Genomic DNA, 23,077 nt, shown 5'->3' on the forward strand with positions numbered 1-23,077 from the left:
GTAGCAGTAAAACAGTAGTAAAAACATTATGCTGTGTACATTAGTAAAACAGTAGTAAAACAGTAGTAAAGCAGTAGTAAGCAGTAGTAAGCAGTAGTGGGCAGTCAGTACTCAAACATGGAGAGGGTGGAGAGGCAGACAGACTAAGCAGAGAAGTTTATCTCTCCTCTTCCCTTTAGTGAGGCATTGAACAGTTCAATGGCCCTAGGAACAAATGACTTCCTCAGCCTTTCAGTTGCGCATGGCAGTGAGCGAAGTCTCCAGCTGATCAAGCTCTTTTGGTTTTTGATAGTGCTGTAGAGCGGATGACATTCATTGTCCAAGATGTTGATCAGTTTGTTTAGGGTCCGTTTGTCAGATATTGAAGTGATGCACTCCAGTTCAGCTCCCACTACAGAGCCAGCCTTCCTTACCAGCCTGTCAAGTCGCCCAGCATCCTTCTTCTTTGTGCTTCCTCCCCAGCATACCACTGCATAGAAGAGGCCGCTGGCTACAACAGACTGATAGAACATCCTGAGGAGCTTGCTGCACACATTGAAGGACCGCAGCCTCCTCAGGACAGCCTGCTCTGTCCTTTCTTGTAGAGTGCATCAGTGTTGGCTGACCAGTCCAGTTTATTGTCTAGGTGGAGACCCAGATACTTGTAGGTGCTTACCACCTCCACATTGACCCCATCAATGGAGACTGGTAGCAGAGCGGGCTTAGACCTGCGGAAATCCACCACCATCTCCTTGGTCTTTGAAGTGTTTAGTTGAAGGTGATTGAGTTTGCACCATTGCACAAAGTCCTCCACCAGGCTCCTGTACTCCTCCTCTTGCTCATCCCTGATACACCCCACAATTGCAGTATCATCAGAAAACTTCTGCATGTGGCATGACTCGGTGTTGTAGCAGAAGTCAGATGTGTACAGGGTGAACAGGACTGGAGAGAGCACAGTTCCCTGTGGCGCTCCAGTGCTGCTGATCACAGTGTCAGAGAGGCAGTTCTTCAGTCTGACAAACTGTGGTCGCTCGGTCAGGTAATCTGTAATCCAGGTTACCAGGTGCGCGTCCACACCCATCTGCAAGAGCTTGTCTCCCAGTCTGAGGGGTTGGATGGTGTTAAAAGCACTTGAGAAATCAAAGAACATGATTCTCACAGCACTTTTCCCCTTGTCTAGGTGAGAATGTGTCCTGTGTAAAAGATAAGTGATGGCATCGTCCACGCCCACTTTCTCCTGGTATGCAAACTGTAACGGGTCTAGTGCATGGCGTACCTGGGGTCTGAGCATACCTAAGACCAGTCGCTCCATTGTTTTTTAATCACATGTGATGTTAGAGCAACAGGCCTGAAGTCATTAAGCTCACTGGGGTGTGGTTGCTTGGGGACGGGGGTGAGACATGATGTCTTCGACAGTGTTGGAACTTGTCCTAGACGTAGACTCCAGTTGAAGATGTGCTTCAGTGGCTCCTTCAGTTCAACAGCACAGGCCTTGAGCAGCCTTGGACACAGTCTGTCAGGCCCGGCTGCCTTACGAGGATGAAGTTTTTTTAAAAGATAACTTACTTGATCAGCTGTAATGATGGGGGGGATGAGGGGAGTGGAGGGTGAGGAGGAGGAGGGGTGCTTCTGAGAGGGTTGTCGTGTGGCTAGAGACTGGTAGCCGTTGGCTGAAGCCACTGTTGCCGCACTACTCGTGGTCACCATGTGGGGGAGAGGTGCGATAGCCTGATCAGCAGTGATGATGGAGGGGGGGAGGGGGGAAGCATTTGGGTCTGTGTGTCTGATGGCTGTTGACTGAGGTTGTTGTCACCTCATTGTTCGTGGTCGCCATGTGGGGGAGGGGTGCAATATCCAGTGATGGTGGGGGTGAGTAGTAGCCCGTTTGTTTACAACTAACATTGCATTTAATTAAACTGCTTATAGGCTATGCCGAAATAGTTTTCAACATTTTGAATATTAGTGTCGGGTGAATTAGGAAATGTTCTCAAAGTAGCCTTATGGCTGAAAACTGCTTGGGACCCCCCCCTGTCAATCAATATAACCATACAAACGCACGGCCGGCCTGCACTCATTGTTTCAAAATGAGTAATTTCGGCTTTGTCGGAGCTGAAGAGCTGTGCACGGCAGGGCATGCCAAATGAAAATAAATTAACGCAACACAACACAGACCCCGCTTCTCTCGCGTCAGTCACTGAAATGAACGCAACACAGAACCCGCTTCTCTTGCGGCAGTCACTGTCAGTAGCCTAGAATAAATGCATGGGGAAAAACACTTCCCCATGACAAAGACATCGTAAAACACTGAAAGTTAATATTTTGTCACTAGCAACATACATCTGTCCTTTCTCGAAAGCAGTTGCATGTATAGCTCTGAACAAAACAGTTCAAGAGTTATTTAAGGGGGACAAATGAAACATCCTACAGCTTAAATTATGTAAACTTCCCACGACTTCAATATTTGACAACACATCATGAATGGTACTTCAAGTAGGCCTATGTGTTATTTTATATAGATTGCTGCTGGGCTATATGTCTTGGTTCATGTCTGTTAACAACTCATTGCCGTCCTCGCGGTTGCATCCATCCGCCCTTCTATGAAATGAAAAAGACGTAGGCTACCTGCAAGCTGGCCTGTGATTTCATTGCTGAGTTTGCGGCAAAAAGCAAGATGTTTTCAGGATATGGCGAGTCAATGTCATTTATTTGTCCAATGGTAGCCTACAGACCAGTGTCCATAGTGCACAATGTATCAATAGTTTGAATGTCATGTGTGTTTCAACTCATTGACAAATAGCGTTAAGCATGATTCATGCCCAATTAATTCCCCCTGTTAAAGTGTTCGCCTTTGTAGTTTGGTTTCGTGATAGCCTATGATAAACGGCTTATGGCCAAATATGTGACTCAGCTAATGGTGTAGCCTTTAGCCTACTATTAAAATGTACCGTCAATAGGCTATCGCATGATTTCATGCAAGAACAGGGTGAAAAGGGCCTCGCACCTGTCAAGTTCGCACAGGGCCTCGCACCCCCTTGCGACGGCCCTGCAGCTCCTCCTAAGACAGGGAAAAAAGTTAAAATACAGTATGTGATAAACCCGGAAAAAGTTGACAGGTAGGCTATGTTTCGGTCCCGGTGATTATTTATGAAATTGTGCAGACGACAGCCTTTTCAAGGCATTTTAAGAAAGGAGTGGTAGCATGCAAGCTCCCAAATTGACTCAGTAGCCAGTAGTACAGAAGGCATCAATAAATTAAGGGGAGGGTCATGCGTTTTTTCGTAATCACTTTGGAGGGTCATAGAAAAAATTCTTGCTGGCGAGGGAGGGTCACGTCTTTTTTGACTAATGCTCCCAAAATTCCTCCGGTAGCCCCTTAAATAAATAACGAACAGTCCCTAATGAAGTAAACTTGTGACCATCAAAAATCGTTTATCGTAACTCCGTGATAACAGGACGTAACAGGAAGGCATTTGGCTGAGCAATGGAGGTTAATATGCTCTATATTTTGTCCAAATGATGTCTGTCTATCATCGTTGCACTCGGAGAAAACCGGAATGTTTAATTTGTCCTGCGTTTCTTCTACGGCTGCAAACGGGATTCATTCGCAGTTAACCAAATATTTCTTTATTAGAGCAGGGCAGGCATATTTCTGGCTATTAAATAATTTCTAAACCAGTCTGCTAAAGTCTGTAGTGAAGTCTGTGTAGGGTTTTCCAGGCTCCATTTCTTTTTACGAGACACCCTGCTCACTTGAGACATCTGCCTGTTGTTTGGGTTGTTGCAGCATCGTTGCAGCGTCACTGGAAAAATACAAATTAATGTCGCGTGATACCGCATGATCCCGCGTGTGGACCGCGAGGGAAGATGGCCAAGTCGAAGCACTGCCCACTGTATATGCAACATTTAGTCTATGAGCCAGCAGAGAAGTCCGTTCCATGAGAGGGCACCAAACCAAACCTGTTTTATTTTGTTTGTCTATGCCCCCCACATGACAAAAATGTGTGATGTACTTTTCAACTCACAGCTGAAGATTTCTACAGCCTCTTAAGTAAATTTCCTATTGAAATGAATAGAATTTTATGGATTTTGGTGAAAAAAGTGTACACCTAATAGTATAAGTATAGGTATATATAAGTATAACTATACATAAGTATAAATACTCTTTTGATCCCGTGAGGAAAATCTCTGCATTTATCCCAATCTGTGAATTAGTGAAGCACACTCAGCACACAGTGAACACACAGTGAGGTGAAGCACACACTAATCCCGACGCAGTGAGCTGCCTGCTACAGCGGCGCTCGGGGAGCGGTGAGGGGTTAGGTGTAGGGATCGACCGATATGGTTGTTTCAGGGCCGATACCGATATCAATTATTACCAAAACAGGAGGCCGATAGTTTAACAAAACCATTTTTAAAATAGTTCTTAGGCTATTTAAGCATGCAATTTGTGTCCATATGCGATAAGCTACACTTTTGAGAGCCTAAAAGGCACGTTAATAGCCAGCTCAGGACGCAATTTAGTTCAGGTCGGATTAAATTACGGCTGGCCCTGGGTGCATGTAGTCTTTTCTGACAGTCCGTTTCAAAAAGGAGCAATTAGACTTTTTGGCGTTCGCTATCGCATAATTTAGTACTTGTCTGTACTATGTCCGCCGAGGTGTCCCGTTATTCACAATTAACGGACGAGTCGGAGGCAGAGAACTCTCGATGCGAAGCACCCGAGTTTGTAGGCTAACTAGTAAACAGCAAACCACTAACGTGCATCATTCGGGAATTCGCTAAATGAAGGAAGTGGGTGCTTTACTTATTGATCCGGATCAAAGAGACAATAGCTTACAAAGTGGTGTTTTTGTAACTTCAGTGTAGATGATTGTGATTAGGGCTGGGATAAACGATTATTTTTTAAACGATTAATCTAGCAATTATTTTTTCGATGCATCGATTAACGATTCATTTTTTCAGTCCGATTCGATTTCGATTCGATTCGATTATCGATTATCTCCCCATTAATTGACTAATAGCAATTTATACATGTTGATTTATATATCTGAATGAAAAAACATGAATTCCTTAACATTGCAATATATGTTTATTGCTCTTAAAATTCCAAAATAAAAGACTATACAAGTGCAAAGTAATGCATTCTTAGTCAGTTCAGTAGTTCAGTAGTGTATAGGTCTAATTTTGTGCCTGTCACTTTAAGACGTTCGTTCCTTTGCAATTGTAACACTAACGCAGTTAAAGGCTGCTGATGTGTGGATGCAATTCATAAAATAGTTAGTTCAAATAACAGTTTGTACTTCTCCTTGGGATAAGCACTTTTGAGTCTTGGAAAACACTTTTCCATTTACATCGGGATTTTGCAAACATTGTCAGAGTCAATAAAATGAGCCCTGGGTAACGAAATTGACAAGCAGCTGTAAGTAAGCATGCTAAACTCAACATCCAAACAGTATTCTAACGTTAGCTTGGAGATACTGCTTGATTGCATAACTTAACTAAGTTTAGTCTCCTCAATGTACTATGTTGTGATAAGACCTTAGCAGAGTTAACTTGACTGCAGCAGTGATGCTAAGCGGATTTAATAGCAATTTAGCCAGCCATGTTCTATGCAATGCTTGTTTGTGGCAACAACAATCCTTCAACAATCGTGAATATTTTGTGTTGAATGCACATGCAGAGGAGGGGCAGCGGGCTCGTTACGAGAGAGAGCGGGCGGGGCAGGGAAAGGCTGCGTGCGTAAAAAGTGCAGCTCAATGAAAGGATTTTATCTTATCTTTAATTTAAATAGTACAACATAGAACATGTGACGGCCGGTTTTGATTTCGAGGCGCCCCACCACAGATTAGTCAACGTAGGCCTATGGGAAACACTGAAGGTGTAAAATTCAAAATATTTGGCAGCACGCGTTTTGGGTCTGACAAATCGACGCGCATATTTTGCGTCAACGTATTTTCTGCGTCGACGTAATCGATTACGTCGACGCGTTGTCCCAGCCTTAATTGTGATTCATTGCAACTTCAGCAATGTAGGCTACCTTCCTTACCTTCAAAAAATAGCTCCGTACAGCTGAAGCCCAGTCTACAGTCTGCCTCTGAATCCTAAACTTTCTCTGTGTTCAGTCTTCGATCCTGATTGGCTGCATTCGTGCTAACTAACAAATCAGACGGTGTAGTGGGCGGGACAATGCTCTTGACCACAGAGTAGCAAATGCAGGGAGTGAGAGACGCTTTACAGACAAAGTAGCGCGTTTCATTCTTTATCCATTTCAATATCGGCTTATCGGTGGAAAAAATGACCGATACCGATTATTATAAAAATGCTAAATATCGGCCCTAATAATCGGCCAGGCCGATAATTGGTCGACCCCTAGTTAGGTGCCTTGCTCAAAGGTTATTCAGCCGTTCCTACTGGTCGAGGTTCGAACTGGCAACCCTCCGGTTACAAGTCCGAAGTGCTAACCAGTAGGCCACGGCTGCCCACCAGTAGGCCATGGCTGCCAACCAAATAAACCATATATTTTCTGAAAGCTTATACCCTCAGGATGTGATCTAACATGACATAAGACATGTCCCACCCTCCTCATTAGTATGCTGCCCATGCATAATACATTGAGTATAGGTAAATTGGGTGTATGGCTACCTCTATATTGAGTGCTCTACTAAGCTTCAGTCCCAGATGTCCCTCATGCATTTTTGTGTTAAAGACACATATAGCTATCAGAAAAGAACAAAAAAGTTTGGTGCCCTCAGTTGGCACCGATCGGCCTAAAATGGGCCTCATATTGCTAGTGTTGGATGGTTGATGAAAATGGAGTGATGGTACCTAAATGGACTGATGCTAACATCATGCTAGTTGAACTTATTGTAATTCTTGAGAGGACAGAAGGGAAAGATGACAGTGAAGAGAGTGAGGATGATGAACTCTATCATGCGGAGGCATGGCCTCTAATACTGAGTCTGATAGTGATGATGACTTTGAGGGAAGGGGGTAGTTGCACATATATTGTGTATATCATACCTTGGAAAACATCACTATGTTTGCCTTTATTTAGCCACCATGGCATATTCTGACACATCATTCTGTGCATCTTTAGGGTGTGGGACAGTTGTACATGGTATTTAATAGGCTATTGTATATAATGCATGAGTATTAGTACACAATTATATTATTATATGTGGAGCCCTCCTAGCCCATAGACTAATATTAATAAAATTAGGTATTGTGACATTTTCAGGGTATTGCGATACTTTTATAGTATCGGTACACCATGCAACACTATTCTATACACTGATGACAATAATTATTAGGCTTTATGAATGTTCTTATAATCCTTTTCTGAATACTGTGTTTATAGGAAGTGTTACCGAAGTGTTCATTTTGTTTATATATATATATATATATATATATATATATATATATATATATATATAAAATAAATAAATAATACAATTTATGCATATGAAGACAACTATCATTCTGCAACCAACTGACCACCATTACAACCAATGAAAAAAGTAAGTAGAGCCTTGGTAATTGTACACACATGCTCTGGAGCCAGGGATTCCTTAGTTTTCATGTTGAAGATTAACTGGAACAGGTCCTTTAGGTCAATTACTACCGGTTCCGCCTGAGGAGGGAAAGAAGAACAATTCAAACAACCATTTTAGTCAGGGGGCTAATTCTGAAAAGGGCTTCCATTAACACTTTTGTGGACATGTTTGGGTACAAGCTGACAACCTATTTTTTTAGTTAGGGTACGTTCAGACTAAGCATCTTTTTCTGACACAAGAAGTTGTGCAGAGCGCTTTTTCAGTTTGAAAAAAAAAGCTGCCACCGTATTGTTCCAAAAAGCAGCCGGAAGCGTCTTTTTGCGATAGACAAAGTGACTAACGTTACGTATGGGTACAAAATGTCGCGGAAGAGAAAACTCACATTGGCTATTGCTATTGGTATGTTTGGTAAAGTTGTCAAGTCTATTACTGTCCCCATACCTGGATTCCTGGTACAGCCTAGCGACCCACCACCTGCCTATGACAACTCTGCCCAGATTCCTGGCCCGTACTGCCGACCCACCACATGCCCTATGACTCCTAAAACCCTGGACAATTCCATTTCCTACGCTGGACTATTTGAACTTTCTGACTAAATTAGGATTAATGCATTATCATACCGGATATGTAATCATCCCACCTCTTGTAACTTTCACCTCAGGTGGCTTTAAAGCAACACCAAAGAACTTCCCCTCTGTCGCACGCACGCTATTTGTTTATCCAGCACCGGCTTTGCAAATAACAATGTCCACAGACAAGGTAGAATATGTTGCATGATTTATGAAAGTACGATGTATTGCGACATCAAACGCAAGTCAAATTTGTAGTTTCTTATGTCTCATTCCATCGAACTACAGATGCGCTACCCGATCTGGCAAACTTACACAGTGGGGTTATAGCCGATAGAGGGCTGCGAAGCTAATGCAGAAGTGCCGTTTACCCTGTTACAAGTTGATGAACCACTGAAACGATTTGGGAAACATTATTTTAATGTACAAAAAACTCTTTGGTGTTGCTTTAAACACCATGTGGGAACTAGTTAAAAATGGATTCACGCAGCTGCGTGAAATGTAAGTAGAACTGCAGCCGCTTGGGGGCAGCATAAGTCCGTTGTGGCGTTCCGTGGTGGAACCGGACGCTGTGTTTGACAGCAAGGGCTGTGATTGGCCGAGTTTTCAGTGTGTTGTTTGTCAGTGTTTTTAGCAGCCCCTGCAACATGCTAGTCCACTGTAGCCTATAAGTTTTGTACATAATGTAAAAAATAGTTTTGGATTCAGTGGCAGGGTTTCTTGATTGTACAGTGCCTGTCTCTCAGTAATGTTTTAAAATGAGAGCTTCGTCAGCTGGCAGTAGGCTACTTTGTCGGCAGTCATGAGAAGTTTGCTTGCTAACAGAACATAAATATGCTGCCCAGAAACCTCGTGAATAGTTCTGAATTTTTTTTACTACACTAACGAGGTTGAAATATAGCCTTTGCCTACATCATCTCCTTAACAGTAATGTTAACAAAATGACAGCATTCATATGACAAAGGAAAACAAATTCGGTCACTCAAGGCTGTGCCACAGCAACCAGTGGACAGTCCTACCCAATACTGGATGCAGCTAGCGTTGTCTGACGCTCGGGTGGGTTAATGCACATGTTTCCAGAACATTCTTCTGGAAGGCAGTCCTGAGTTCGAATCCAGGCAGGAGTAGGCTAATGATGCAACGTTTTTCTTTAGAAATCTTTTTATTGAATCGAAGTTGTAGCCTACTACAGACAGTCGATGAGGTGTTCTGAAGTAGGCTTAGGCTGGGTGTAGGCTACTTTGAAACTTCTGCGGGGTAATGGGAGCATTTGTTTTTAAAACATAACTTGCATTTTTCCATTCCAACAATTATTACGCCTAGGCCTATTTTTAGCATTTTTTTTTTGCAAGGTGTTGCTCCTGGCAATACTTGTTTATAAGATGTTTGGTGATTAATTAGGGCCCGAGCACCGAAGGGCGCAAGGCCCTATTGTTTTTGTAAGGATTATTATTATTAGGGCCCGAGCACCGAAGGGCGCAAGGCCCTATTGTTTTTGTAAGGATTATTATTATTATTATTAGGGCCCGAGCACCGAAGGGCGCAAGGCCCTATTGTTTTTGTAAGGATTATTATTATTATTATTATTGTTATTCCACTTTTTTGCTTTCCTGTTTTTGAGGTGGTTAACATGGTCGAAAATTCTTGAAATTTGGCACACACGTCAGGTGTCACGCAACGCAGTTAGGTACAAGAGCTTGACCTCGGGTGTGGCCCAGAGACTCGCTAGCGCCCCCTTAGGTGACTGATCCCGTGGTTGGCATATATTTTGAGGTGGTTAACATGGTCGAAAACGCATGAAATTTAGCACACACATCACGTGGTACAGTGAATAGACAGGGATAAAAGCTTGGCACCGGGCGTTGCCCAGGAACTCCATAGCGCCCCCTTACGTCACTGTGACTTGTGGTTGGCATATAGTTTTAGATACACACACCAAATTTGGTAGGTGTATGTAACTCCCAAAAACAAACAACTTTTGTATTAACATGCCATTAGCCACGCCCACAGGAAGTGAGGTAATTGAGATTTTGTGCATTGTGGATATGATCGATCAATTTTAACGTACTCCTCCTAGACGGTTGATCCAACTCATGTCAAAGTTGGTATACATGACGCCGAGATGTTCCTGATGATAAATTGTGAAGCGTTTTTTTGATATGTTGTAATTTGACAAAATGGCGAAATTATTAATTTTAATACCCTTTCACATAAACAATAAATGTGTCATAATTAACCATGCATGGCTTGAAATGTTTTAAATTTCACAGGTCATGGAAGACCATGTTAATGATAATATTCACATGCCCATAATGCATGTTTGGCATAGCGCCACCAACTGGCAACAGAAAGAATGACAATTATACTGATGTCATATGATCAATTTGAACATACTCCTCCTAGACGGTTTGTCAGATTCATTTGAAATTTGGCAAACATTATGCCAAGATGTCGCTGATGTTAAATTGTGAAGGTATTTTTGAATGTTGTAATATATTTGATATGATTTTAATATCTCACCACATAAACAGGAAATGTGTCATAAATCACAGTGCATTGAATGAATGGTCTGAAACTTCTCAGGTTAATAGATATCATGATTATGATGATATCCAGACACCAAATGGGCCTGCCTGGCATAGCGCCACCACCTGGCCAAGCAGGAAATGTGCCAGAAATGGAAAATGCCTTAAGTGATTGATCTGAAACTTTATAAAATATTGGATATCATTATTGTGATGATATTCACATGCGTAATTCACAGGCCTAGCATAGCGCCACCTTCTGGCCAAGCAGGAAATGTGCCAGAAATGCTCTATGCTTTGAATAAATGGTCTGAAACTTCTCAGGTTAATAGATATTATGATTATGATGATATCCAGACACCCAATGGGCCTGCCTGGCATAGCGCCACCACCTGGTCAAGCAGGAAATGTGCAAGAAATGGACAATGCCTTAAGTGATTGATCTGAAAGTGTACAAACATTTTGGATATCATTATTGTGATGATATTCACATGTGTAATTTCAATGCCTAACATAGCGCCACCATCTGGCCAACCAAAAAGTGTATCAGAAATGTTTTTTGCTTAAAATGAATGGTCTGAAATTTCTCAGGTTAATATATATTATGATTATGATGACACCCAATGGGCCTGCCTTGCATTACGCCCCCACCTGGCCAAGCGAGTAAATGTGGCAGAAAATAAAATACAAAAGCAAATAGCCCACGCATCAAATATGTACATTTCACACACGCACCACGTCGGGGCTTTGTTGGATTCCGACATGTCACGGGTTGCGGCCTGCAGGTGCTCGGGCCCGCCATTGCCGCTTGCGGCTATATTTATTATTGTTATTCCACTTTTTTGCTTTCCTGTTTTTGAGGTGGTTAACATGGTCGAAACCTCTTGAAATTTGGCACACACGTCAGGTGTCATGCATCGCAGTTAGGTACAAGAGCTTGACCCCGGGCGTGGCCCAGGGACTCGCTAGCGCCCCCTTAGGTGACTGATCCCGTGGTTGGCAAATATTTTGAGGTGGTTAACATAATCGAAAACGCATGAAATTTAGCACACACATCAAGTGGTACAGTGAATAGACAGGGATAAAAGCTTGGCACCGGGCGTTGCCCAGGAACTCCATAGCGCCCCCTTACGTCACAGTGACTTGTGGTTGGCATATAGTTTTAGATACACACACCAAATTTGGTGGGTGTATGTAACTCCCAAAAACAAACAACTTTTGTATTAACATGCCATTAGCCACGCCCACAGGAAGTGAGGTAATTGAGATTTTGTGCGTTGTGGACATGATCAATTTTAACGTACTCCTCCTAGACGGTTGATCCGATTCACGTCAAAGTTGGTATACATGATGCCGAGATGTTCCTGATTATAAATTGTGAAGTTTTTTTTCGATATGTTGTAATTTGACGAAATGGCAAAATTATTAATTTTACCACCCTTCCACATAAACAATAAATGTGTCATAATTCACCATGCATGGCTTGAAATGTTTTAAATTTCACAGGTCATTGAAGACCATGTAAATGATAATATTCACATGCCCATAATGCATGTTTGGCATAGCGCCACCAACTGGCAACAGAAAGAATGACAATTATACTGATGTCACATGATCAATTTGAACATACTCCTCCAAGACGGTTTGTCAGATTCATTTGAAATTTGGCAAACATTATGCCAAGATGTCGCTGATGTTAAATTGTGAATGGATTTTGGAATGTTGTAATATATTTGATATGATTTTAATATCTCACCACATAAACAGGAAATGTGTCATAAATCACAGTGCATTGAATGAATGGTCTGAAACTTCTCAGGTTAATAGATATCATGATTATGATGATATCCAGACACCCAATGGGCCTGCCTGGCATAGCGCCACCACCTGGCCAAGCAGGAAATGTGCCAGAAATGGACAATGCCTTAAGTGATTGATCTGAAACTTTATAAAATATTGGATATCATTATTGTGATGATATTCACGTGCGTAATTCACAGGCCTAGCATAGCGCCACCTTCTGGCCAAGCAGGAAATATGCCAGAAATGCTCTATGCTTTGAATAAATGGTCTGAAACTTTTCAGGTTAATAGATATTATGATTATGATGATATCCAGACACCCAATGGGCCTGTCTGGCATAGCGCCACCACCTGGCCAAGCAGGAAATGTGCCAGAAATGGACAATGCCTTAAGTGATTGATCTGAAAGTTTACAAACATTTTGGATATCATTATTGTGATGATATTCACATGTGTAATTTTCATGCCTAACATAGTGCCACCATCTGGCCAACCAAAAAGTCTATCAGAAATGTTCTTTGCTTAAAATGAATGGTCTGAAATTTCTCAGGTTAATATATATTATGATTATGATGACACCCAATGGGCCTGCCTTGCATTACGCCCCCACCTGGCCAAGCGAGTAATTGTGGCAGAAAATAAAACACAAAAACAAATAGCACACGCAATAAATATGTACATTTCACAAACGCACCACGTCGGTGCTTTGTTGGATTCCGACATGTCACGGGTTGCGGCCCGCAGGTGCTCGGGCCCGCCATCGCCGCTTGCGGCTATATTTGATAGCTGTTTTTGGGACACGTTAAACTTTCTTTATAATGAGCGCATACAGGGAGTAAAACGACTTGTTGCCATTTTGGGACATTAAGCTACGTTAAGCTTTTTCACATTAAGGATTTTATTAATTTATTTATATATTTAGGCTACTTGCGCAAACCCTGGATACTATTATTGCCACACAACAATATTGGTGGTATTTGTTGTTACATTAGCTTCAGAAAGCACCGCTTCAGAAAGCTGCACTGCTTGTGAAAGAAGGGGGTGGGGGAGGGGGGCTTAACATGAAAAAACTTAACGTAGCTTAATGTCCCAAAACGGCAACAAGTCGTTTTACTCCCCGCAGGTCTTCATAGCCTGAATGGTAGGCTAGAGGAAGTGGGGGGAGGGTAAGATGGGATGACCAGAGCCGTTTTCGCTGGAGCTGGGCTATGGACTATGGACTAAGCCTATGTGCAGAGTTCCTGACACAAGAAAAAGTGCATGGTCCACCATGAAAGCCTACCCGCGCATCCTAAATGCAAAACAGACTATACCATTATGTCATTATAAGACTTAGTTTTCTGTCTTTGACTTAGCCTATTTTATGAAAACAGAACATTTGTGCTATTCAGAAAGCATATCTTCTATCGTCTTTCCAGGTGCACACAGCTCGTTACCATATATCGACTGCCTAAACAGATTTTCTGTTGTTCCTTTCAGTGGCCTAGTAGCAGAACAGGCGAGTATGTTCTTTTTCATGCAAAAGTCAATATAAAATGGAAGCAGTAGCAGGGAGAGTTTGTACCTCCAAAATGACTCTATTGCAGAGATCAGTTCGTCTCTGCTCTTGGGTTTGGCAAACTCAACCCTCTTGTTGCTTGCAGTTTGTTAAATAAAGGACACAATATCCCTCCAACTCTAGCCTCGCCCGCCACTTGTTGCCTTCATATTTTTCCTTTCAAATTTGTGATATCACTCAAGTCTTGCTTTAGTTAATTACTAAATTTATTTAAATGTATTTATTTGTTAGTTACTACCAGAAGCCAAAAATCTGACTCTCTCACTAGCTCAATAATGCCGTCATGTAGGCTACTTCATAAATATTCAACAATCGGAAGCAGCTGCAATTGTAACAGGAAAGAGACCTTTATGGAAGCGCTACTGCCTAGCTCGCGCACCCTCCTTCACAATGTTGAATGGTGACACGCACACAACTTGCAAAACATTGAACTGCTTTGAGTGAAGTGCGCTCGCGAGTAGCGTTCCTTCTGTAATTAATTATACTAGATGCTCTTCTTCACACTGAAAACAGTGGCAGTCCTAGCTTGTGGCCTATAGCCTAACACCCTGATATTTTGTTGGAATCAATTCGTGGTGTGATTGACATCAGACTAGTCATTAGCTAGTTAGTTGTGCACACACACAGGTATCAAATAGCCTACTCCGATGATTTTTATTTTTTTGCCCTCCCAGAATTCTGAATATCTTTGCTCGCACACTGGAGGAACTGTAAGGTGATTACTGACATGTTACACCCAACTCTGCTCAGCTACGAGTAGCCTAGAGAAAGAATCTCCCGTGTGTAAATTCACTCCAAGTTGGCCTACCCCATAAACTGCATGACAGTAGGCTATTTTTATGAAGCAGAATTACACAGGCTATTTGGAACGCACAGATTTTGTTTGCGCAAGAGAGAGAAAATACAGCGCACACAATTGTTTTTTTTTTTTTTTGGGGGGGGGGGGGCTTGCACTTTTAAAATCGTTTCGGCGCCCCTGCCTTGTTGCCTTTATGATTTCCTTATAACTTTCTTATACTAAATAGGCAAACAATGACATGCCCAACCCTGGAATTGACTGACTCTCTGTCTCTCTCGTGCGTGCACGCGCTCTAAGCAGCCTACGTTCCAAATTATGGTAAGGTAACGTTTAAGTTAGATCTGCTGCATGAAGGAGACTGAGAGGAAACCTGTGTCCTGCTTTTATATTTGATAAATAGGTCCATCTCATCTCACAGTTCCAATGCATGATCCGAATAATGGTTTCATATTTGTTAGTCAACTTTACAAAATACATTCGGGGCTACACTCGAAACATTTGGGGCTGAAGCCCCGGCAAAATCGGCTGGCGACGCCCCTGATAAGATATATAAACTCACGCTACTGTATTATCATATATGTTTGGTAATGGCTCAACTGTCTCTGATTGTTCTACTGACTTGGAAACTGGATGAGTCATGGAAACAGTAAGTCAAGTCGCATCAAAATTAGTAGTGGCAGAACTCCCAAGAGCCACCTGGTGGTTGTTTGGGTCAACTGCAGTTTGTGCCATTTCTGCCGAGAATATGGTACGCGATTCGTGCGTGATTCGTGTGTGATTCATGCAGGAAACCGTCCAAACTTAACTGATACCCACTGTATTCTCTAAACCTGACTAACATATGCATTTGTCATGTATACAGACCTTACTGTCCTGTATCTGACCCTAGGCAGATGGGTCAGGCCCTTGAGTCGTGGATCTGCTCGAGGTTTCTTCCTATATATATCTCCAATTCTAGGGAGTTTTTCCTCGCCCCTGTTACCCATGGGTCTTCTTTTCTCTTCTTTTCTTTTCTCTGATTGTCTAACACTCTGTAAAGCGCCATGAGACATGTGTAGGGTTGCAAAATTCCGGGAATTTTAAAAGTTGGAAACTTTCCATGGGAATTAACGGGAATATATGGGAATTAACAGGAATAAAAGGGAATTTTTAATATGGCAAGTTAGTCTATAACAGGGAACTTAAATGTAGTGGACAAAACCCCATCTTGCAGCTTAATATTAGTTAAAACAACCTGATTTAATGCAATTTCATTCAAATTTCTACCCTGCACATATGTCAATCACATGCACACAGCAATCGGCATAGGCTGCTAGACATAAAGGAAATCTATGCTGCGTTCATATGCATGGGGAAAAAATGTTCCAACCAATCAGATTTTGTTGAGTGGTGTAGTGTATCTTGGGCAGTTCAGTGTTGCTAGTTTAGCACACTAGTAAACCATAGGCAGAGAATGGATTCCCGCTAGCATGCTAGCTAGCTTTGTATGCTAAGCTAAGCAAAAACCCGAACATACAAATCATATTGCTTATTACGAAACAAAATGTTAATGTTTGTATATGAAACAGTTTGTATGAATTACCCAAAATTCCATGTTCATTTCCGTAAATTCCCATTAATTTCCATAATTTCCTTTAATTCCATGAAAATTTCCAATTTGGAATATTTCCAAAATTCCCCAGCTTAACTTCCCATGGTAAGTTTCCGGAAATTTTCCGCCCCTTTGCAACCCTAGACATGTGTAATGTTTTGGCGCTCTATAAGTACAATTCAATTGAAATTTGAAGTTAGTTAGCCATAGCACTAATGTTCGCTAATGCGATGGTTTGCTGATGGAAGATATAGGACATCTGTCTACGATGCACCCTAAACACCAGGCTAGGACATTTCTGCTTGATAATTACAGTGGGCAGTGCTTCGACTTGGCCAGCTTCCCTCGCAGTCCGCGAGACGCGATCACGCGGCATCACGCGACTTTAATTTGTATTTTTCCAGTGACGCTGCAACGACGCTGCGACAACCGGCAGAGGTCTCAAGTGAGCAGGGTGTCTCGTAAAAAGAAATGGAGCTGGAAAACCCTACACAGACTTCACTACAGACTTTAGCAGACTGGTTTAGAAATTATTTAATAGCCAGAAATATGCCTGCCCTGCCCTAATAAAGAAATATTTGGTTAACGGCGAGTGAATCCCGTTTGCAGCCGTAAAAGAAACGCAGGACAAATTAAACATTCTGGTTTTCTCCGTGTGCAACGATGATAGACAGACATCATTTGGACAAAATATAGAGCATATTAAACTCCGTTGCTCAGCCAAATACCTTCCTGTTACGTCCTGTTATCACGGAGTTACAGGTGATAAATGATTTTTGATGGTCACAAGTTTACTTCATTAGCGTTTATTTTTTTGATTATTAAAGAGTTTTTCTCTAATTTTCATTTAAAGGCTTGACTTCGTGCTTATTCAGAAGAGCATTTAGTGCTCTCCCCAATCCCAGACGTTCACATTGCATGTTTGTTTGTAATGGATGCAACCGCGAGATACGCTTGTCATAGGCGCCGATACCGTGGGTGCTCCGTCTCTCGGGCACCCACTGAAAACATCGAGCACCCACGTGTGCCAGCTTACAGTCCCGGCTAAATTTACATTAATTTAAAATCAAACATCGCAGTTTATGTTAAATTCAGCATCTCTCATAATGTGATTGGATATGTTGCTGTCAATTCCCTACTCCAGTGGTTCCCAAACTTTTAACAGGCATGTACCCCCTGAGACATTATGATCTTCCGGAGTACCCCCAACACCACCAATTGTTAACAAGTTTTTTTTTTATTGTTTTATTAATATTTATTTTTTATCAATTTTGTCGAGAATAGTGAATAGGATCATAAACATATGATACAAATCTCATCAATAGTCAACATATGATAGGCCTACAAATGTGCTGAATATAATGATTTTAAATAGATCTGCACCTAATCTCACACACAATCGTCTTGTTGAATGCAGTGATCTTATCTGGTGTTTGTCTTTGCCTTGTAACTGGATATTTAACTCATTGAGCTTTCCAAATATATCGCTAAGATAGGCCAGCTTCGTCAAGAAATGTTCATTAGTGAACGTGCTTGCAGATTCAAACATGCGCTCTTCCTCCAAGAAGAGGCGACTCGGAGCTCAAACACGCGACAGCACTTTACCTCGGGAAAGCCACCTTGCCTCGCTGTGAAACAGTACAGCCTTTTGGTCAGCTCCCAGCTCCTCTCAAAGTGCGGAGAATAGACACGATTGTAAGGGCCGGGTCTTGATGAAATTCACCATTCTCACAACCTCGTTCAAAATCTCATTCTGGTCGGGACTAACTAAGCTGCCTTGACACGAGCGCTTCCCTATGAATAACACAGTGCGTCCATTGCGCATCGGGTGCTACCTGGGCCTAGGCTACAGATAAAAAAATAAATAAATAAAACGTCAATTTTCACGTCAGTTCGCGCCCCACCTGGCATGTCTCCGCGACCAGTAGTGGGTTGCGACCCACCGTTTGAGAAACGCTGTTTTACCCTCTCTGTCTCCACTCTCGAATATTTTGTTAATGCGTAGAAAATACGTTTTTAATGTGCAGTGCAAATGCGGAAGTTAAGTTACCAACGTGGGATAGAGAAAATGTTTGAAAAGGCATAGGCTATGACTTAGATCTTTTTTCGCGTACCCCCTGAAATCAGTCCACGTACCCCTGGGGGTACGCGTACCCCAGTTTGACAACCGCTGCCCTACTCCATATACTAACCACCAATGAGAGCGTCTCTCGTATGAAAATTCCTGACACTTCCCACCTGAAGAATTAACGCAAGGCTTTGTCGGGTCTTCAGCCCCGAATGTTTAAAATGTATATAGCCCTGAATATCATTTTAAAAGTAGTCTGACAGAGCTTATTGTTTTGTGACACAGCTAAACACTGGTACCTCATAGAACGTCTATAACATAGCCTAGGTGGTCGCAACTCACAAAAGTAAAGCAGATAGAAAACTCACGCAAATCTAGCCTACAACACGCAGACAGCTTCATGCGCAGGGAAGAGAGCGTGTGCGCGCACTGTGCTTTATGATTGTTGGCTTCTGATGGTATCTTGCTAATTCGCTGAACTGCATTAGGTGACACAAATGGTATTGCCTTTATCTTATAACTCCTTGTCTGAGCGACTACCAGGCCTATGGTTTTTAAAAGTCAGATGTTCCCTGACAAAGACATTCGAAAATTAAGAATGTTTATTGACTTGAAAAATACACTAATTTTTGCAAACTCCCTTCATTCAACCCTTGAAGACATCGCGGTCTGGTGCGCTATGTAGATCGTTTCTCGTACCATTTAATTTCTCAGAATGTAGGTCTACTAGGCCTACAATAACGTCATCACCAAATACATCTTTTATTTTTAGTTGATCAACCACAAAGAGTAGCATAGGCCTACTGTGCACAGTGCACTGACGACTGTAGCAGCCCAAGGTAACCAGTTGTTGTAGATGACCCACTCACCGGGGTTAGGTGGAAGGTGTTAATAGACGATTGGCGTAGCCTACAGTGGACTAGGGTTGTCAAAATTGCTCAAAAATGACGTTCGAATATCCCCTCTAAAATAAACACATGTATTCGAATATATTGGAATATCTAGGCTATATTATTTGCACATTATGTCAGTGTCATCATGTCATCATCAGCATCATGTCATCTGTTTTTAACTTTTTGTATGGTTATTGCTTGACATTTCCTAATTCACCCGACACTGATATTCAAAATGTTGAAACTATTTCAGCATAGCCTATAAGCAGTTTAATTAAATGTAATGTTAGTTGTAAACAAACGGGCTACTTGGTGAGGCTTGGCCTCACAGATGCGCTCGTGCCTTAAATGGCAATACAAATCTTCACGATAGGCCTAAGTTATTAACTGACCGCCCACCACTCATGTTGGCTGGGGGGCAGGGGGGGCCATCAGACATTTGTTCCCAAGGGTCTATGAATTGTTAATCCGGCCCTGCCCCCAACGAACGCAACTTTTTCACCTCTGAGACAGCTTAAAAGAAGTCTAGAGGACTCCTAACTCACTAAGACCTACTTACTGTAGGCTGCGCAAACCACAGGCCTTTTTTTTGGGCAAGGCTGCATTCGAGGCATTTTATATAAATCCTGCGCTAACAGTAATCCTCCTACCCCCCGCTACCACAGCTGTGGATAGTGTTGCATGCTCACGCTTTATGTCTCCTTCTTGCAAACTAGGCCTATAGCCCAACCATTTACGTCTTCAAAAAATAACAACTTCCCAGATATGCCTTCATATCTTTGGGCTTCATTCAGCATTTTGTTCTTCCACTGGAAATGGCTCTTCTACATTTGCTGCCTGCTGCATCCTTTCTGTATGTATTGTTTAGAAAATGTTTGACGTCTTGAGTTAATGCATTAAACATTGTTTGCTGGTAACCAGCCACAAATAGCCTACAGATTCTTGCGGGCGTACATTCTCTATTCTCTCCAAAATGTGCCCGTTCTATAGGCTGGCCAAGTGCGTAATTCTGCGGCATAAAGCAGATGTATTTGTTTATTGTACAGAAAAATAAAAATAACCTGTCAAGCAGTCAATTGTCTACATTGCAGTCAATAAGTAGGGCAAATTACGAAACCAAAACGTGGGTCATAGTTGTCTAAGCCTCTGCTGTGACGCCAAACCCATGAACGAACGAGTCATAGCACTGAAGGGAGAGGCAACTGGCATGTGATCTCCCCACAGGCCAATGGATGTACAAGTTTTCCCCTGTGCCTACGATATTTAATCCAGTGTTTTGTCAAGTTGCAAAATGCTATTCGTTTTAACGAATTTTTATGATCGTATGAAGTACTCTTTGTATAGGGTACTATCTTAATTGCTTTATACTCAATACTTGACCAATGGCTATTGCATCTGTCTATTGAAAGTGAGAATGTGGCATGTCTACTGTGTAGGCTTCATAAAATAAAATAAACAGATTGCTAATGGCCTACAAGCTGATCTGGGGTGCGTTTCCCGTACAACTACGGAGGTTAGCTTTTTACTAACAGGATGCATCGTTCAACTAACCAACATGTAAGTTATGACTGTTTCCCAAAACTGTCATACTTACATAGTACTGTAAGTTTGGACCATGATAGTTTCCAAACTTCAGTAGTCTGGACTAAGGTGGTTAATGACGTTTAGTAGCACGTGAACGGGCACCTGCACATACTTCTGTGGCGCATTGCGTTAAGGCCGGCAGATGACAGCCGCCGTTGCACAGCAGTTACCAGTCCCCTGTCCAAGAGATCGAATCTGGGTTAAGATTTTGACAACAATATTGACATCGTTGTTTACCTAAGTTTATCTTTTGTGCAGATCATATTATCAAAATCAGAATCAGCCTTCTTGGCTTGGTTTGCATAAACTAACAAGGACCCCCACCCCCCCCCCCTCAATGAAAATCAAAGGCTACATATTCTCAGCTGACTCGTCAAAAAGTGCGCACCACCTTATTATTATCTGCAGGTGTGTGACTTACTTACGTGCACATGGCTGCAAATTGACTTTTAATTTATGTATTTTCTGCCTTGGGCATTTTAAAATATGGATGTATGGTGGTTAGAAGTGTAAATATCAATTAGAAACCTAAATATATTTATAATTATTAATTTGCAAACAAATAACTGGCGTCAGTGACGTCTTTGACATGAAGATCCCTGGAACTAATGCTTCTACTAGCATTCTACCACAGGTCGAGAGGTGTAGTTTTACGATAGTGGTTGCGAACGTTTGTTGCTACTATGGTTTTGGGAAACACTAACGTAGTGTAACGATGCATTGGACTATGTAAGTTCCAAATATGAATGTAATTCTGCGGCAGAAAGCAGATGTACCTATTTGTTTATTGTACAGAAAAATAAAAATGACATATCAAGCAGTCAATTGACTACATTGCAGTCAAGAAGTAGGGCAAATTAATTTACGAAACCAAAACGTGGGTCATAGTTGTCTAAGCCTCTATAGCGTAGCCTGTTAAAAACGTCGCAGAAGCCTACCCAAGGCTACAGATTAATTCTGAACAGTTATTTCTCTACTGGCTCAATTATCACACCACTGTTTTGATTTGCGTAGTTGCGTTAACCCAGTGGTTCTCAACCTTTTTTGAGCAAACGCCCCCCTGACCTTACTTTGATCCTCTGGCGCCCCCCCCCCCCCCCCCCCCCCACACACACACACACACAATAAAAAAATTTTAAAAAACGAGCCCATATCTGTGCTGTTTTGGTTTCTTCTGGAATTATAAGAAAAATCAATAGGAACATTAAATGTAGGCAACAAGACGTGTCATTTTATCATAGACAAAAATCAAGTGCACATCACGTGAACAACATATGCACATCGCAACAATTGCACCAAAAATATGTGAAAACCATGAAAGTTTAAAATGTAAAAAAAAAAAAAACACCTCACGTTCCCAGCGCCCCCCTAGGTTGTACGAACGCCCCCGTTGAGAAACCCTACGTTAACCCAACACTGACAATAATGTAGACAGCAAATTTCGATTTCGATTTTCGTTACCACCGTGTAGTCAAGCCTTAAGCCATACCCAAGTAGCCTAAATCGAGGTAAATCGAGCTTTTTCAGAAGGGGCGGCAGGCAGAGCGATGTACAGTGGCAGAGCGACGCACAGTGGCTAAAAGTGGTACTAAAGCTTCACGCAGCTTCACGCCTCGTAATGCGCGACTGAAGTGGCCATTTGAAAGCGATGCCCACTGTAGGGTTTTCTGCTGTTGACTCGCTCACAGTCCTTGGTGGCCCTGTCAGCTGCTTTGTAAAATGTTGCATTAAGACCACAAAAAGTCTACACAAAATAAATGTGAGCAACTGAGCGTTTTAATTCCGTAACACTCACTAGACTACTTGCAGTGCCAAGTTTGATGTTGTTTGGATTAGTTTGGTTGGTTACACTTTACTTGACAGTGTCGACATAAGAGTGACATGACACTGTCATGAACGTGTCATAAACAAGTCATAAACATTTATGACATAACGCTTCGGTTATTAAGAGACATTCGGTTTTTGTCATAACAAATTAGGGTTAGGATTAGGGTTAGGTTTAGAGTTATGGTTAGGGTTAGGTTTCATGTGTCATGGCAGTGTCATGTCACTCTTATGTCGATACCGTCAAGTAAAGTGTTACTGTTTGGTTTTACTCATTTTGAGTAGGCCTAAACTGTTCGCCAAAGGCCATCATCTCTGGTCCCAGCTTGATA

At 42.1% G+C, this 23,077-nt stretch overlaps 1 protein-coding gene across 2 annotated transcripts in view; it reads right to left on the bottom strand.

Annotated features, from left to right (window-relative positions):
* Nucleotides 1-23,077, bottom strand: part of LOC143100768 (disabled homolog 2-like) — a 281,849-nt gene that overhangs the window by 112,114 nt on the left and 146,658 nt on the right. For both annotated transcript variants that reach the window (XM_076264237.1, XM_076264238.1), the window contains one exon: nt 7,526-7,609. In XM_076264237.1, the coding sequence (XP_076120352.1) occupies nt 7,526-7,609 (84 nt within the window). The remainder of the gene's footprint in view (nt 1-7,525; nt 7,610-23,077) is intronic.

This window comes from Alosa pseudoharengus, unplaced genomic scaffold, assembly GCF_046254945.1.
Source record: "Alosa pseudoharengus isolate Yale_2024_CS ecotype anadromous, Long Island Sound unplaced genomic scaffold, YU_APseudo_1.1 YU_APseudo_1.1_scf_3, whole genome shotgun sequence".
NCBI classification, from domain to species: Eukaryota; Metazoa; Chordata; class Actinopteri; order Clupeiformes; family Clupeidae; genus Alosa; species Alosa pseudoharengus.